Below are 15,602 nucleotides of genomic sequence, written 5' to 3'. Positions count from 1 at the left end.
CTCCTGTAGAGATTGTGTCTAGTTTTAAAACTCTGGGTGTCATTTTTCAAAACACAATGTCATGGGATGCCCACATAGATTATATTACAAAAAAACTATCACAAATAGTAGGCATTGTTTCGCGAAATCGCCATGCATTCCCTCGCCACATTCTGATGCTGATTTATAATGGTCTTTTCTCCCCTAGACTTAATTATTGTCACTTGGTATGGGCATCGACTACTAAATCTAATATAGACAGAGTGCTCATTCTCCAAAAAAAGTTTTTAAGAGCTGTCGAAAACGTACCAATGCACTACCACACACATGAATTATTTAAAAAATATAATGTAATTCCAGTAACAAAATCCTATGACTACCGGCTTTGCAAGTTGTTCAAACAAGAAACTAAATGTAACAATTGTACTATTCAAAACATAGCTCAGCTAGAAAATAATGTAGTTTCATACCAGACGCGTCATTTTGAACCATGGAAGGTTAACACAAATAGAACTACATGCGGTCTACAAATGCTGCAAAACAAGTTACCCCGATTACTAAACAGTTTGCAAGCTAAAAATATCCAACTCGACAATATAACTTTCAAAGCACTGCGCGATCTTTTCAAAACGAAGTAAAACGAGATTTTGTGTCTATAATATTTCCCCATGAATGTATTAAAAATGTGAGTACGTGTTACACTGAAATGTGGTAACAGTATATATGTTTTAGCGTTTTTTTCTTGTAATATGTTGTTTTTTTTCCACTTTTTTTTTTCTTTACATGTTGTGATAAAATATGCTGTGTATAAACTTTTTTTTACGACATTCCGCCAACTGCCAATGAAAGGGGGCCTGCGGCCCTGTCAAGCTGGCTTCTGGCAGCTTTTTCTGCAGGCTTCCTGCATCATGTAATGTGATGTGAATGAACTTCTTCTTCTTCTTCTTCTTCAATACCCTACAAAGTGGTCAAAGTGGAAAAATGCACCACGGGCATGATCAAAGCAGAACATTTTCATCATCACCAGCAGCAGCCTGACTGCGCCCACTGCAGGGCAAAGGCCTCTCCCATGTCTCTCCAATTAACCCTGTCCTTTGCCAGTTTCGGCCACCGCATCCCCCGCCCATTTAACTTTCTGCCGCCCCCCGGTACGTTTGCCTTCTTTTGGAATCCACTCCGTTACCATTAAGGACCACCGGTTATCTTGCCTTCGCGTTACATGCCCTGCCCAAGCCCACTTCTTCCTCTTGATTTCAACTAAGATATCATTAACGCGTGTTTGTTCTCTTACCCACTCCGCCCATTTTCGATCTCTCAACGTTACACCTATCTTTTTTCTTTTCATAGCTAGCTGCGTTGTCCTTAAGCTGAAGCCTCTTTGTTAGCCTCCACGTTTCTGCCCCATAGGCGAGTACCGGTAAGATACAGCTGTTGTATACTTTTCTTTTGAGGGATATTGGTAAACTGCCATTCATGATCTGAGAGAACCTGCCATATGCGCTCCACTCCATTCTTATTCTTCTAGTTACAGTCGACGACCGATTTTTTGGACTCTCTAGGGGCCACGAAAACGACCGAAAAATCGGGCAGTCCGGAAAATCAAATTTCACCGAAAAAATCACGAACTTATTACCACTATGCCGGAGAAAGCGGCCAGTTGTATTGCACACATTCTAAAGCTCCTCATGACTATATTTCGCCGCGCGAAATACCGTATAAACGCGTATAAGGGCCGCACTTTTTTTTTTCCAGATTCGAGGGCCAATTTTCGGGGTGCGGCCCATACACGCGATATGCGAAAAAAAAAAATTTTTAAGTAAAAACACCAACCAGGGAATGAGCGACATTTATTCTACGTTCAATCGTCACTCGCGAAGTATTTAGACTCCTGAGCTGGTGCTGCGCTCTGGTGCACGCTCATGCCAAAAGAAGCCGCGCAGCATGTCCGCTGTCAACGCGTAGCCGTTGTTCCGAAATTCCATCACATAGAGGAGCAGCTCTTCTTCCAGTTCAGGAAACTCGCACGGCTTGACTCGGAAAGCGCGCTTTTTGCAGCTGGCGTTTCTCTTTTGGTTGCACCATCATAGGACGCACTTCTCGGCCACGTCGAATTTCCCGCGTGCGGCTTAAGGCCGATTCACACGACGGACCGTTCGTCCGCGGCCCGCGCACTACGTGTGCATACGTCAGCACTTTGAGGGGCGCGCTGTCGGCCGCCATCCATCCATGCATCCAGCGCGCCTCTCAAAGTGCTGACGCATGCACACGTAGTGCGCGGGCCGCGGGCGAACGGTCCGTCGTGTGAATCGGCTTTACCGACCGCGTTCGAGAGCTAACTCCTAGCCGTGTAGCTTAAGGTGCTTGCCCATCGCGCTAAAACTGTGAAGCTCGGCGGCAGCACGCGAAAGCCACTATCACGGCGAACGCGCTAACACGCATGCTGACACGCCACGAAAGGCTGGAGCTGGTGATACTGATGCCGATGTGAACAGCGGAAAATCGCGACCGAGAAAAATGTTGATGATAATGATCACGGCGCCATCCATAGACGGCACTTGGAAGCTCCGGTGCGCGCGCGTGACCTCCGCGAACGGCGCAGCGCCGGAGCAGATCGCGGCCGCGATAAGATCGGGCGGCGCGCCCGAAGCGCGCTTCGATCGCGGAGGCCACGGCGTGCGCGTAGCCTCCGCGATCGTATTCGCGTTCCGTGTTCGGGACTAAAGACTCGGCACAGATGAGTTCCGTGAACTCAGACTACGGTTCAAGTTCGTGCGGCGGAAGACATTCAAGGACAGTACGAATTCGAAAACACGCGAGCGCAATGTGCCGACTCGCGCAGAATTTCAGCGTCGCAAGAGACTCCCTTTAAGCTTGAGTTTCGTTTTGTTTGATCAAGTTTTCGATATCTCCTGCAGTCTGAATTAATGAGGTTCCACTGTACACATTTATATGGCGGCTTGGGTACTGGCGGCGAGTGCGAACGAGGTCCGAAAAATCGAGTGGTCAGTTGCGGTGCGTCCGAAATTTCAAGCGCTCTTACACATTGGCTCTATGGGCCATGTCGCGGTGCCGCGAAAAAGTCCGAATAATCAAGCATGTCCGAAAAATCAGGCGTCTGAATTTTCGGTTGTCGACTGTATTTCCCTCTCATGATCAGGATCTGCGGTCACTACCTGCCCTAAATAGACATACTATTCTCTTACTACTTCCAGCACCTTGCTAGCAATTGTGAACTGCTGTTCTCTTGCTGGACTGTTGAACATTACTTTGGTTTTCTGCATGTTAATTTTTAGCCCCATCGTTCATGCTTTGCAGTTCATCTCCTGAGTGACTTAGCAAGGCAACGTCATCAGCGAATCGCAAATTACTTAGGCATTTTTCATTAACTCGTACCCACAAGTGTTCTCAATTCAGGCCTCAGAATACCTCCTGAAAACAAGCAATGAATAGCATTGGCAAGTTCATACCTCAGTGCCTGACAACTTAAATATTTTCCGATATTTTCACATAACACTCTTCCACAGCCTGAACACTTTACTCGGGACCAAGGAAGTTACCTCACAACGAACAAGCAAGACAAAGCATTGGAGGGGAATACACCGATGAACAAGGCTGCAGTCTGAATCTGTGATGAAGGTCTGCTGTAGTAAGATATTGTTTGGTAACATGAAATAAGACAAAAATACCTGGTAGTAAAGTGTTTCACCGTGCAATAATGCATGTTTCACACTTCCTTCAAATGCCAGCAAACTGTCGATGGAGCACCTACATAACACATTTTTGGGTGCTGAATACTATCAAACGATTAAACAAACCATTCACCGTGTTTTTCTCTTTCGCTAGTAGGCCTCCTTGCTGTTCTGTGCGTTTTTAAAAGCGCCAGTGCGCAGTTCGTCGCGGCCCGTACTGGCGGAAAAAATTAATTTCGAACTATTGTTGAGCTCTTGAGCCCTTTCCGCAGGGAACTACCCAATACTTCTTGAAGCAATTTTCAGCTGTACTGCAAGTTTCCTAACAGGTCGATAAGACTGAGGTACGAATATCAACCAAATCTGCGGTGTTTTAACGCAGTCATCAGTACAAAAGTGTTCACCTTTTTCTCTTAAAAACCAGTGGTCGAAGCAGCTCAACAGTGATGTCATTAAATTTCTAGAGTCATTCTGAGCGCAATTTTACCATCTGTGTGCATGTGAGACATGTAGTAGTATATACATAGCTGTATATACATATGTACATATACATACACATATACATACATATATATGTACATGTATATGTATACAGTCAAGCCCACTTATAACAATACTGGTTATAAATTATAACAATATATCGGATATAACAATGGTCAGTCATGGCATCATCAACTTTGCCATGTGTTCTATGGTAAAATAAACTGCTTATAGCAATGCTGTCAAGGCACATTATTGGTTATAACAATTAAATCTGGCAATTGAGTGTCAACCATTATAGAAAAAAAAAAAAACAAGGAAATGCTACAACCTCACCAGCAAAACCATGCTTACAACACAAAAGCGTGCGCGTGTGGGGCTGACCAATGGATTAAGCCAGCGCAGCAACGCCACGAAAGAAAAGAACCCGTGAATGCATTCCCCTGATCAAAAGGCCCATGCAGAGAAGAAAGTAGGGAGCATGGTAGGGAGCCTTGGCAGAGCAGTCCATTATTAACATTTCTCAGGGGTGCGCCGCTTGCAGAAAAATATATGCAGGCGCATTTTTCTTTGTTTTTACACTCTGAGCTACTGCTAGCACCGGCAGCGCGTACGTTGTCCCATCTTCCGCTGTTCTTCACTAACTTCCCCACGGTCCCCGCTTCACAAATTTCCCGTGTCCCAGGGGCAGGCGTCATCGCGTCAGGTGAGCTGCTGCATTGCTGCATTGGCTACGCGCGCCATGCGTACCCCCAATCAGTTGGTGCAGCGCACATGCATGCAGCTAGCACGGTTTTTCTCTTGTCAGCTGTCCCCGCACCCTTAGTTCTGCATGCTTCTTGAATTTCCCATAAGAATCACTTCTGGAAAGCCGGCTTGATTCCTGTGACTGGAGGTGCGAGAATCTCCCAGTGGTGCAGTGATGGCGGTGCTTTGGTCATCGGTGAACGGTGAACATTGTTCCAGTTGCCTGAAGTTTGAATTAACGAGCTTTTATAGGCATCAAAACAATCAAACCCCTCCGGGTATTTACTGTCAATAAATGCTCTGAAGTTTGTCATCTTTTCTCTTTTTTGGCACAACCCTGTTATAACAATTATTGGTTATAACAATGGTATTTCCATGGCACTTGAATATTGGGCTTGACAGTATACATATCATATACATGTATATGTATGTACATAATATATACATGTACATAACTGGTGTTTTGTATATATTTAAGAAGGCCACTATCAAAAAGGAAAACCGCGAATATTAGGAATAAATGTTGCCTGTAGAGGCAAGCAGGGTATAAACATTGGTATGGCAAGGTATTAGGGGCTCTAAAATCCCTAAAACTGCACACGGGCTACGCATGAGAAACCCCACTGTGGAGCATTCTGGATTAATTTGAACCACTACAACCATAATTCGATACTGCGTCCTTGAGCTCGGCAGCGAACACCACAACTACTGAGAGCCCCCACAATGGGTCACAAGTAAGGCTCTCATAAAGAACACATTAGAATGTTGAAAATGAAGCAACAATGAAAACCAGAGGCTGTGAACCGCCACGCATTGGCGAAGACTATCGGAAAAACCGGACTTCAATTTACCTCCGAGAGCTCCGTCAGCACTGAGTAGGCCTTCTGGATCTGCCGCTTGGACAGTTTTCCCAGCGGCATCTTGGTCAAGTCAATCTGCAAGACAGAGGAAAGAACGTTGTAAACTGACGTCAAGGCAGTTTTCTGCACAGTGCTTTGCCTAGCTCCCAAAGCATGCTTACGACCACAACATGACTCAGGTGTAACCGGACGGTCATGCACCCACCTCGAACTCGAGCATGGTCTTCTCAAAGTTGTTCACATCAAAGATGAGGCAGATGAGCTCTTGGACGGCCGTGTGGAGCTTGGAGTCCTTGCAGGGCTTCAGCTGCTTTTTGTCCACACTCTCCTGAAAACGACAGTGGGGAAGAAAGGACGACGACGCATTATGCGAAGCAGAAGCAGTCTGTAAAACAAACTCCAGACCAGACAAGGGCAGCCGGACAGCGTTAATTTAAATTCTCCACTTGCACCTTATTGTTCTTTGAGGGAAAAGAGAAAAAAAAAGGTCTCCCCGCCTGATCTCCTACTTGTACATAGCTGGACGAAATGCAAATACGCCTCTTTGTTAGGGCAGAAGTGCCCCAACAAGGACAGTGCTGGCAAAACATTTTAAACCAATTTTGTCTAAGGAAAACCTGCGCAGAAAAAAATTGACACAAAAATCACCAGCAATGCAAAACATGCACATTAAAGCAAGTATTAGCGTTACAAACAACATATTTCCACACACAATCTGCAAGGTCACTTTTAAGGTAAGGTCACATGCACACTACACACATATTCCAAAAAGCAATAAACCTGAAGCTGGTGCCTGCTACAATGGTTCAGCAATTATGTCATGCGCTTACCAGCACAAGAACACAGATCTGATCCTGGTAGTAACGGCCACATTCCAACAGAGCCAAATGCAAACAGTGGCCCGTGCTGATATTTTGGAACTCATGAAAGAGTCCAGGTTACATTTACTCGAGAGCCTTGTACTATGGCATGCCACATAACCTGCAGCGTTGATTTGGCGGCTAAAATGTAAAAACCAATTAATCAATCGATCAAGTTTATGCTGGGCACACACACTTCCGTCCCCACTGCAATCCCACCTGCCCGTAGTCGAGCTCGAGTGGGTAGAAGCGGTTGGGCTGCTTGACGAAGTCCTTGCGGTCCTCCCACAGGTTGCCCGTCTTCTCCTCGAAGAGGGACTTGAAGTGGTTCTTGGCCTCGTGCAGGGAGTCCATCTCCTCCACCTTGTGGCCCCCGACACTGGTGCCCACCCGACCCCACGCCCGGAACACCCAGTACCTGCGGAGGGGGGAGACACATTACAACGAGGGCAAAAGCATCACTAATGTCATCTACCCACAACACAGGGGCAGAAGCCCACCTCTCAACGTTGACTTCGCCCAGACGGTCTTCACTGCAGCATTACATTCAGCTCTGCCATGAATGGCTACACGGCACCACATGTCATTCTGTACTCACAGTAAAACAGTGCCAAAAAGATGAAAATGACGAAGTGGCTGAGATGACACAAGCACTAACTCATAAACGAAGTTTTCATCAAAAATTATCAAAAAATTCATCAAAAATTGCAGCTGTACCTACATGTGTCTAAGTTTATGCTCCAAACTTTGTTCTTTGTGACTTGATTACTGTCCCCCCCCCGTATGTAATGCCCCCGGGGCCCTTAAGGTAAATAAATGATGATGAACTACCGCAAAAATATACAACACAAAAAGGAAACAGACACCACCAATAATAACAAACAAACTAGCCCGACAAGTTGTGTGTAAATGTAATTTCATTATGTCCAAGCCCTACTCTCACTCCTCAATACTGAACAAACCGGCCGCTGGTAAAAACTGAAAACTTAGTTTGGCCAAGCTAAATTTTCTGTGACCATTAAAAAACCAGTTGGAAGAGCATCTTCAAACCTCCCAAACCTCGCTCCATTGCTGAATCTTCACCACCAACACGCGAGATGGCGCCACCGGTGCGATCGCTCACAGAGCGGCTTAATTTCCTTCGTCGTCGCCGCAGACGATGTGAATATCCGACTTATTCTGTTCGAATCAGGTAAGTACCCCAAGCAAATGTGGTATAAAACAATTGTGCCGACCAAATGCCACTTCTCTGCGAAATTTCAGCACGAACAATGCGCCCGTTTAGCTGGAAGAAGCATTCTACCGCGCATGTTTATTTGCGCAACACGCGATAACAGTGCGAACCTAGTTTTGATGGTACGGCAAGTTTATTCCAAGAAACAAGAAAAGTATCACAGCCTAACACACTTGTGCTCAGATGCCCTTTTGGAAGGCTCCTGGCGACACCACACACATTCACTCCCACCATTATTATACTATATTATCATTATTATAATTATTAGTAGCCCACCGGTTCTTGTTGTCGCTCTCCAGAAGCTGCAGCTTGTAGTAGGAGTTGGTGCCATGGCTGATATCCACCAGGCCGAGGACCGAGCTGTAGATTTCGTCACCCCTGGCGTACACGTGCGCGACGTCAGCCAGGCCTACAGCGGCGGAAGTAGGAATAAACGTTACGCCCTGGCATGGACAGAACAGGTTCCGAAAGTTCTGCACTCCAATCTATAAGTGCAAAACGTTTTTTACGCTTCTTGCGAGCAATTTCCCGGCGAAGACTCCACATAATATCGGAACACTGTGCAGTCCTACGGAATGCAGACAAAATCTGGAGGGAACCGGCAGAATCCAAAGGCAGCTGAAGAAATGCAAACTGAATACTGTCCGTTCATCATGAGACGGAACAAGACAAAAAGAAGAAGATGCTGTCTGCCAGCATGAAATTCCACCCAGTTCATCGGCGCCGAATCCAACCGGAGCAGATTACCACGTTAACTACAGAGCTACTGTCCCACGCAGACTCGAGTGTTTTGCCCAAGAACCAAAGCATGCGTGACGTGGCTTCAAAGAACTGTCCAGGAAAGAGGGGCTGGTGAAGATAACATGACGAGGATTCTTCTCTCCGACCAATGCACATAAAATGGTCATTTTGGAGCAAACTGCACTAAAAAATTCAGCCTCAACAGCATGCAGGAAATGCCCACACTCGCAGGGCTGACGCTGGTCAGAAGTTTTCTGTCATCAAATGAAAAAGCACGAGAGAAAGAGAAGTGCGTACATTCGATGCAGCAGTTTAAGATTGCAAGGATCCGTTTGTTATTCACACATTTATTTATTTACTTGTGTTAGTGGCTACAAAGAGTTGTATACACCTTCAACGTCGTGCACCGGAGATGGAACAGATTTCAGACAGGAAAGCACCGAGCACATAAAGTAGAACGGTGTGCAGACCACAGCCACGAAGCATAGCTACGGACACAGCAGCACCATGCAATGAACAACGAGCGCAGTCGTGACCACAGTCAAGAAGCAACAAGATGTTCTCCACAGGCCGAGGAAAGCAGAAACTTGACAAATGAGTCATGAACATGGTCAAACAAGCGAGGCGACTGCAGAGAGCAAGAAAGTGTGGAACCTGAGAGCCAATAAACAAGCACAACATGCTCATAGGTAAGAACAGGTACCGAGTAAGGAATTTTTTTATCACGATTTCTTTCTTACTTTATGATCACCCCCCTCTATCACACATACAACCACCCACACGGTAGTACGCCCGCCTGTACGCCCGCCCATACGCACGCCAGTACGCCTGTACGCACGCCTGTACGCACGCCACTACGCCACCCATTTGCCTGCCTGCCCGCACGCACACACTGCTGTATCTGCGGTTGCCTCATCCTCACAAAAGCTTCAAACACTGACCTGAGTCGGGTTCAACAGCTGCCAGTCCCTTCACGGTCAGCTTCATGGTTGAGGGACCACTCTTGGCAAACATGCGGTCCACTGAAGGAGAGGAACGGCGAGGGGAAGAAAAAAAGTGAACAAGCGGCAAATGCTGAAAAGGAAAAGTATGTATGTATACAACGTAAGCTGTCCCACAGTAGGACGGAACAAATGGCGAGTGCTTACTCTGAGACTTGGTCTTGTACTTCTCTATCTTCGAACCAGCCTGAATGAAAGGACAGAGATGGACTAGATGTCACTTCACAGTGCTTACAACGGGCTGAACAAAGACTGCAGCAAACACAATCCCGGTACATGAAAGCATAGCCACACTCGATTAATGAAACTCGCGATTTTGAATTGTGCAAAAAAAAAGAAAGAAAGAGAGGACTATAGAGGAATGCAGTTCATTCCAGCATGCCAGCCACTGCTGACATAAGGTTACACACCAACCAAAAAAATCTTGCATTTGAAATCTGTTCCAAGACTCTCCCACCCGGACACTCATTTGCGAAGAAGTGGAAGCATTTTCAAAGCTAGCAGAAGCAAATCAATTTAAGGGGGAAGGCTGGTCTTGAAAAAAAAAAAAATTTATTAATGAAGTCACAGTTAAGAAATCTTCAGGGAATATGTATTTTTGTGAGCCAATTCTAAACATGTCATTTAATTTTATGTAAAACAATTCCTTGAGCACTTATGCGATATTTATGCATGTATTTTGTGAAGAGCTTCGAAAAAAATTTCTTGCGGAAAACTTGCTGAAATGTATGCCATTGGGTTCTCTTGACACCAAGGAATGCAATAAGGGTGAAATTGTCATCTTGGCTACCATAGAACTTAAGTTACGGGGTTTTGAAGTTGTCACTTCAGAAATGAGAAGAAAAAAGTGTATTCCTGCTTCTGAATTGGCAGCTTCAGTACCCTACAACTCAGGTTCTATGATAGCCAGGATTATAATTTTACCCTTACTGCATTCCTTGGTGTCAAGAGAACCCAATGGCATACATTTCAGCGAGTTTCCCATAGCAAATTTTCTTCAAAACTCTTTGCAAAATGCTTGCATAAAAATTCCATAAGTGCTCAAGCAATTGTTTTACATGAAATTAAATTACATATCTAGAATCGGCACACAAAAACACATGTGCCCTGAAAATTTCATAACTATGACTAAATTAATAAAAAAATTTTTTCAAGACCAGGCTCCCCTCTTAATCAATATGCCTAACCATCTGATATTTGACATTGTTGCGCGTATTATGCTTTGTAACCCACCCTAGCTATGTCTCTAACAAGAGACAGCAGTATTTGTAAATAAATAAATACCGCTGAACCTCAGATACTGCCATGCAACATGCACACACTCAGAAATGCATGCTTGAAACTCCAGAATGAAGGAAACCCATTGGCCCTGGTTGTACGCTCCGTATCTGTGCAGGGAGCTGTACTTGCGACATCCTGCTCACCAGAAAGCGCCATGAGACTTGCTCTAGGACCTCGTTATGACCAAGCCGCCAAATTCTCAGAGGGCCCAGTGTATCACGAAGTCCAACAAAGAAGGCACTAAGATTTAAAGCCACTGCCATCAAGGCTATATGCTATGCACTGGGGTCAAGCAATGCACTCTCACCAAACATGCCCTCAAGCAGCGAGCATCCACAAACATCCACAAACATTCACAAACAGCACGAATCGCAGGGGACACGCATCCAAAACATGCATTAATGAGGGTCTTGAAAACTTTTTTTTTATTTGTAAACATATCTTTTTGAAACTTGGCACCTGGGTGTATCATTGAATGCTGATTTCGAATATGCATTTAGATTTCAAATACCTCAGCTGGAATTAAATATATGGCAAAATAAAATATCCTAATTAGGTCATTTCCTACGGGCCTTTTTAGTAATTTATCAGTTAAATAAACATTTTTAAACAATAAGCAGACATTTGCAAAGGCCCAAAGTACATCCTAAAGATAACAGAATGTCTACAAACTAATTTTGTTGCTCATAAATAAACAACAAAGTTGGAAAGAAAAAATGACATGGCGGTAATTAGCCCACACTTCGCCTCATTGCTCATATTTATCATGTTTAAAGGAAAAAAGAAAGCTTTAGCGTGTGCTTTGGGCCTTTGCAAATGTCTACTTATTCTTAAAAAATCATTCTTTAACTGATAAATTACTATAGAGGCCCGTAAGAAATTGCCTAATTTGAATGTTATTTTGCAATAAATTTTCTTCCAGGTGAGATATTTGAAATCTAAATGCATATTTGAGATCAGCATTCTATGATACACCTGCATGCTAAGTTTCAAAAAGTTATGTTGAAAAATAAAAAACAAGTTTTCAAGACCCTCATCCCCCCTTAAGGGGGGAAAAAAAGCTGGTCTTAGAAAAAAAAATTTTTGTTAATAAAGTCACAATAATCGAATCTTCAAGAAACATGTATTTTTGCCTGCTTATTTCAAATATGTAATTTAATTTTATGTGAGACAAGTCCTTGTGAACTTATATAATACATTATGCAAGTTTTTGCCGCGAGCTTTCAATAAATTTTGCTGCAGGAAACTTGCTAGGACACATGCCATTGGCTTGTCTTGACATCAAACTATGCAATAAGGTCAAAATTATTATCCCACCCATCTACAGAAGTTCAGTTACAGGGTTTTGAACTCGCCACTTAACAAACGGGAAGAAACTGATGATTTCAGAATCCTATAACTCACCTACAACTATAACTGCCACGATGATAATTTGACCCTTACTGCATAGCTTGATGTCAAGAGAAACCAATGGCATGCAATCTAACAAGGTCCCTGCAGTAGAATTTCTTTCAAACTGCCAACGAAAGTTACCCAACATATTGCATAAGTGCACAAGTATTTGTTGTACATAAAATTAAATTACATATTTGGAATCAGCAAGCAAAAATGTATGTTCCCTGAAGACTTCATGGTTGTGGCTTCATTAGTAAAAATTTATTTCTAAGACCCTCTTTCCCCCTTAAACTAACCCAGGTGACAGAAGGGCATCCTTACTCTACAAAAAAAACACTAGTTTATTTACTGATCTGAATGAAGGCAGATGCACAGTGAAATGAAGTGAGAACCTATTCTACTACCTCCCTTCCCGTTTAAAAAAAAATGCCAGTATGAAGAAACACCTGGTCCAGGGATCGAACCTGGGACTGCCACACAACGCATGTGTGGCCGCTCTGCCAACTGAGCCAACCAGGATTGAAGCCACAGCCAAGGTGACGCGAAAAGAAACAGGTTAGGAAAGGTTAGATCTTAAAGGTGCACTGAAGAAGAATCTGAACTCGTCTTTTTGCCACGGGAACTCGATCTAAACGTTCTGAGCATTCTTAGAAACTTCGATTTATTGCCCTGTGTGGCTGATTTTCCTAATTAAATCGAATGAACGTCCGGCTCCTGCCTTTTTTTTTTTTTAATTCTCCTTCATACGGTGGGCGGAGTCGACCAATGCGTGGAGTGCCTTGCAGCCAGTTCCGTGGAGGCTTTGCTTTCGCTTTATTTTGTTTTTTAGGTTTCCGTGAATAAATAGTTTCATTCACAGATAACACAGCCGCAAAATAAGCCCGCAGAAATAAAAATACGCGCGGACTATTTGCTTCTACGGACTACTACGTATTACTCCGCCGATGGCAGAGCGGCAAGCCGCTGCGGGACTGGCTGAAAGGCACTCCACGCGTTGGTCGACTCCGCCCACCGTACGAGGGAGGATTAAAAAAATAAAGGCGGGAGCCGGACGTTAATTCGATTTAGTTAAGAAAATCAGCCACACAGGGCAATAAATCGAAGTTTCTAAGAATGCTCAGAACGTGTAGATTGAGTTCCCGCGGCAAAGACGAATTCAGATTCCTCTTCAGTGCACCTTTAAGAAATGAAAACAGGTCAAGACCAGCAGTCTCGTTTCCTTTCATGCCATCCGCTGCATCAGTCGCACGTTACAGTAGCAGCGAGGCAATCCTTGACAATGCAGGACGGCTAGGCTCATGTCAGCATCTCTTACGGTATGGCCTCGGGACGCCACTAGTTGCATTCATCAGCTTGGAACTGCACATATTTACTCCTTCAAAGTAAAGTTCTATGGCAAATGAAATTGCTGCTGCACTTTTTGGAAGCTGCCAATTTCTCCGAGTTTATGAGTTCATCTACTAACACAGCTGTATGCGGTCACACCTACGAGTCACGAAAGCCCGCTTTCTGGCAGCAAAGCCAGGGCGATTGCAAGATGCAAATGAATGCAAGCATGCAAAACTTTAATAATTATGGACTACCTCACCCGAGGAGAATCACCTTACGTCACTTAGTTAAAGAGCATGAAAGACGTGACTGTTAGAGACAGGCACAACATGCAGAGACTGCAAATAACACAAAAAGAGACGGAACACTGCTCCAGGGATGTAAACAGAGGCAGCAAAGAGTAGGTTGCGGCAACCGAAAAGGAAATAAAAATAATATGATCCTGCCTGCACCGCGTACGCACAACAGGCTTAACCTGATTCGAAAATAAAAGAATAGGCCCGTAGGCAAATTGTAATTTCACCACCTGTAGGTGGAAACGTAAAAGAAAAGGGAAAAGCTACTATAGCGGCCCACAGCCGGGGGAGCGGACCCGGGGAGACTCCCCTGATCTCCCCTGGAAAGTAGCGGAAGTGAAGGGAAGATGGATATGAAAAGTGGTTGTAGGGAATGGGTTGGGACAACGGTTGGGAATGGGGACAGTGAGGTTTTTGTTCAGGTCCTTCGATTGTCTCGACTCCATTGCTGGGCTGCCTGGCCAGGGCAGGGAGAGCATCGAGATTGCCCAATGGTGCGGCCCCACTCACGGGATGCCCGACCACCCACCAAACGCAACGAGCTCCGACCGTCGGAGACAGGAAAACCTAACACGGGGTCAGTAGCTACCTGGGGCTCCTCCACGACACTAGGAGGCTTTTCCCACCTGCCGGCTACTCGCCGTCGAGTGCTTTTCGCGGTTTTTCAGACTCCAGAAGTATGTGTGATGGGTCCGGCCAGTAGAGGCCCCAGTTGGTCAGCCTACACGGCACCACCGGCCCTCGGCCTCGGATCTGACACACTCCATGGGGACCCATCTGTGCTTCCTACCAACCATCCATGCACTTATTTCCTCCCCTAGCTTGCTCTTCTCCTACTGAGGAGAGAGTGTTCAAGGCCGGGCGACTGGGCCACTAACCAGGAACGTGGCTTAGGGTGAGATGTGCCCGGGCCTACTCCACCGGTACTCCACAACATCGACTGTTTTTGCCAGACTCTTATGAGGTCGTACTAGGCCTCCATTTCCCGGCATCCCACAAGGCCGTCCCCGAGGCGCCGTGTCCTCAGACCCTGGCCACTTTAAACCTCCACGCGGACCTGGTTTCTCCGTAACCAGAAACCGACGAGTCGGTAAAACCGAGGCAGCGGACAGAACACAAGCCAGACAACAGACGCATCGAACACAGCTGACAATATCCAGTTATAAAGCCCACAACAAGGCAGAACAAGCCCGCCTCCTCATCTGTGCGCTCCTTTACTGTACAGGGCCTTGTACTATCTATGCCCTGCCCCAAAGGAGCGTGGTGTCTTCATGTCGGACCCCGCAGTAACCCCGAGCTGCAGGTTCTTGAGCAGCCCAGCATGTTCTGGGGTCCACGTCACAACGGCACAGTTTCCTGACAACATGGGTGCTGAACAAAGCAAAGCACGTGTGAGCCAAAGCTGTGCAAGCTGAGTTCAAACTAGATACTTGCCACTGTAGACAACTGGCATTGATTTGGACCCTACACACCATGCAATATCGAAGCGGACCAAGACTTTGCTTGAATTATGCGAAGTTCAAATTACAGGGCATTCTTCTATTACACTTCGTGACAAGACCAAAGCATTAGCATTAGTTCAAGTTCTACGCAATCACCAGCACTTACCGTATTTACTCGATTCTAAGCACCCCCTTTTTTTCACGATCGCGATGCCCAAAGTGAGAGGGGGTGCTTAGATTCGAAAAATCTAAACTGACCCCCCCCCCC

General features: G+C 45.3%; 1 protein-coding gene across 1 annotated transcript in view; it reads right to left on the bottom strand.

The window, feature by feature from the left end:
* The window catches only part of Parp1 (Poly-(ADP-ribose) polymerase), a 52,059-nt gene that overhangs the window by 15,008 nt on the left and 21,449 nt on the right, over positions 1-15,602 (bottom strand). The window contains exons 13-18 of the mRNA XM_089560649.1: positions 9,739-9,778; positions 9,532-9,612; positions 8,126-8,258; positions 6,835-7,033; positions 5,961-6,083; positions 5,747-5,830 (exon numbers count right to left, since the gene is read on the bottom strand). Of these exons, the coding sequence (XP_089416775.1) occupies positions 5,747-5,830; positions 5,961-6,083; positions 6,835-7,033; positions 8,126-8,258; positions 9,532-9,612; positions 9,739-9,778 (660 nt within the window). The remainder of the gene's footprint in view (positions 1-5,746; positions 5,831-5,960; positions 6,084-6,834; positions 7,034-8,125; positions 8,259-9,531; positions 9,613-9,738; positions 9,779-15,602) is intronic.

Source organism: Amblyomma mixtum, chromosome 9 (genome assembly GCF_055824585.1).
Source record: "Amblyomma mixtum isolate Tamu chromosome 9, ASM5582458v1, whole genome shotgun sequence".
NCBI lineage: Eukaryota > Metazoa > Arthropoda > Arachnida > Ixodida > Ixodidae > Amblyomma > Amblyomma mixtum.
The sequence above is the reverse complement of the archived record's forward strand: the minus strand, read 5'-3'. Positions and strand labels throughout refer to the sequence as shown.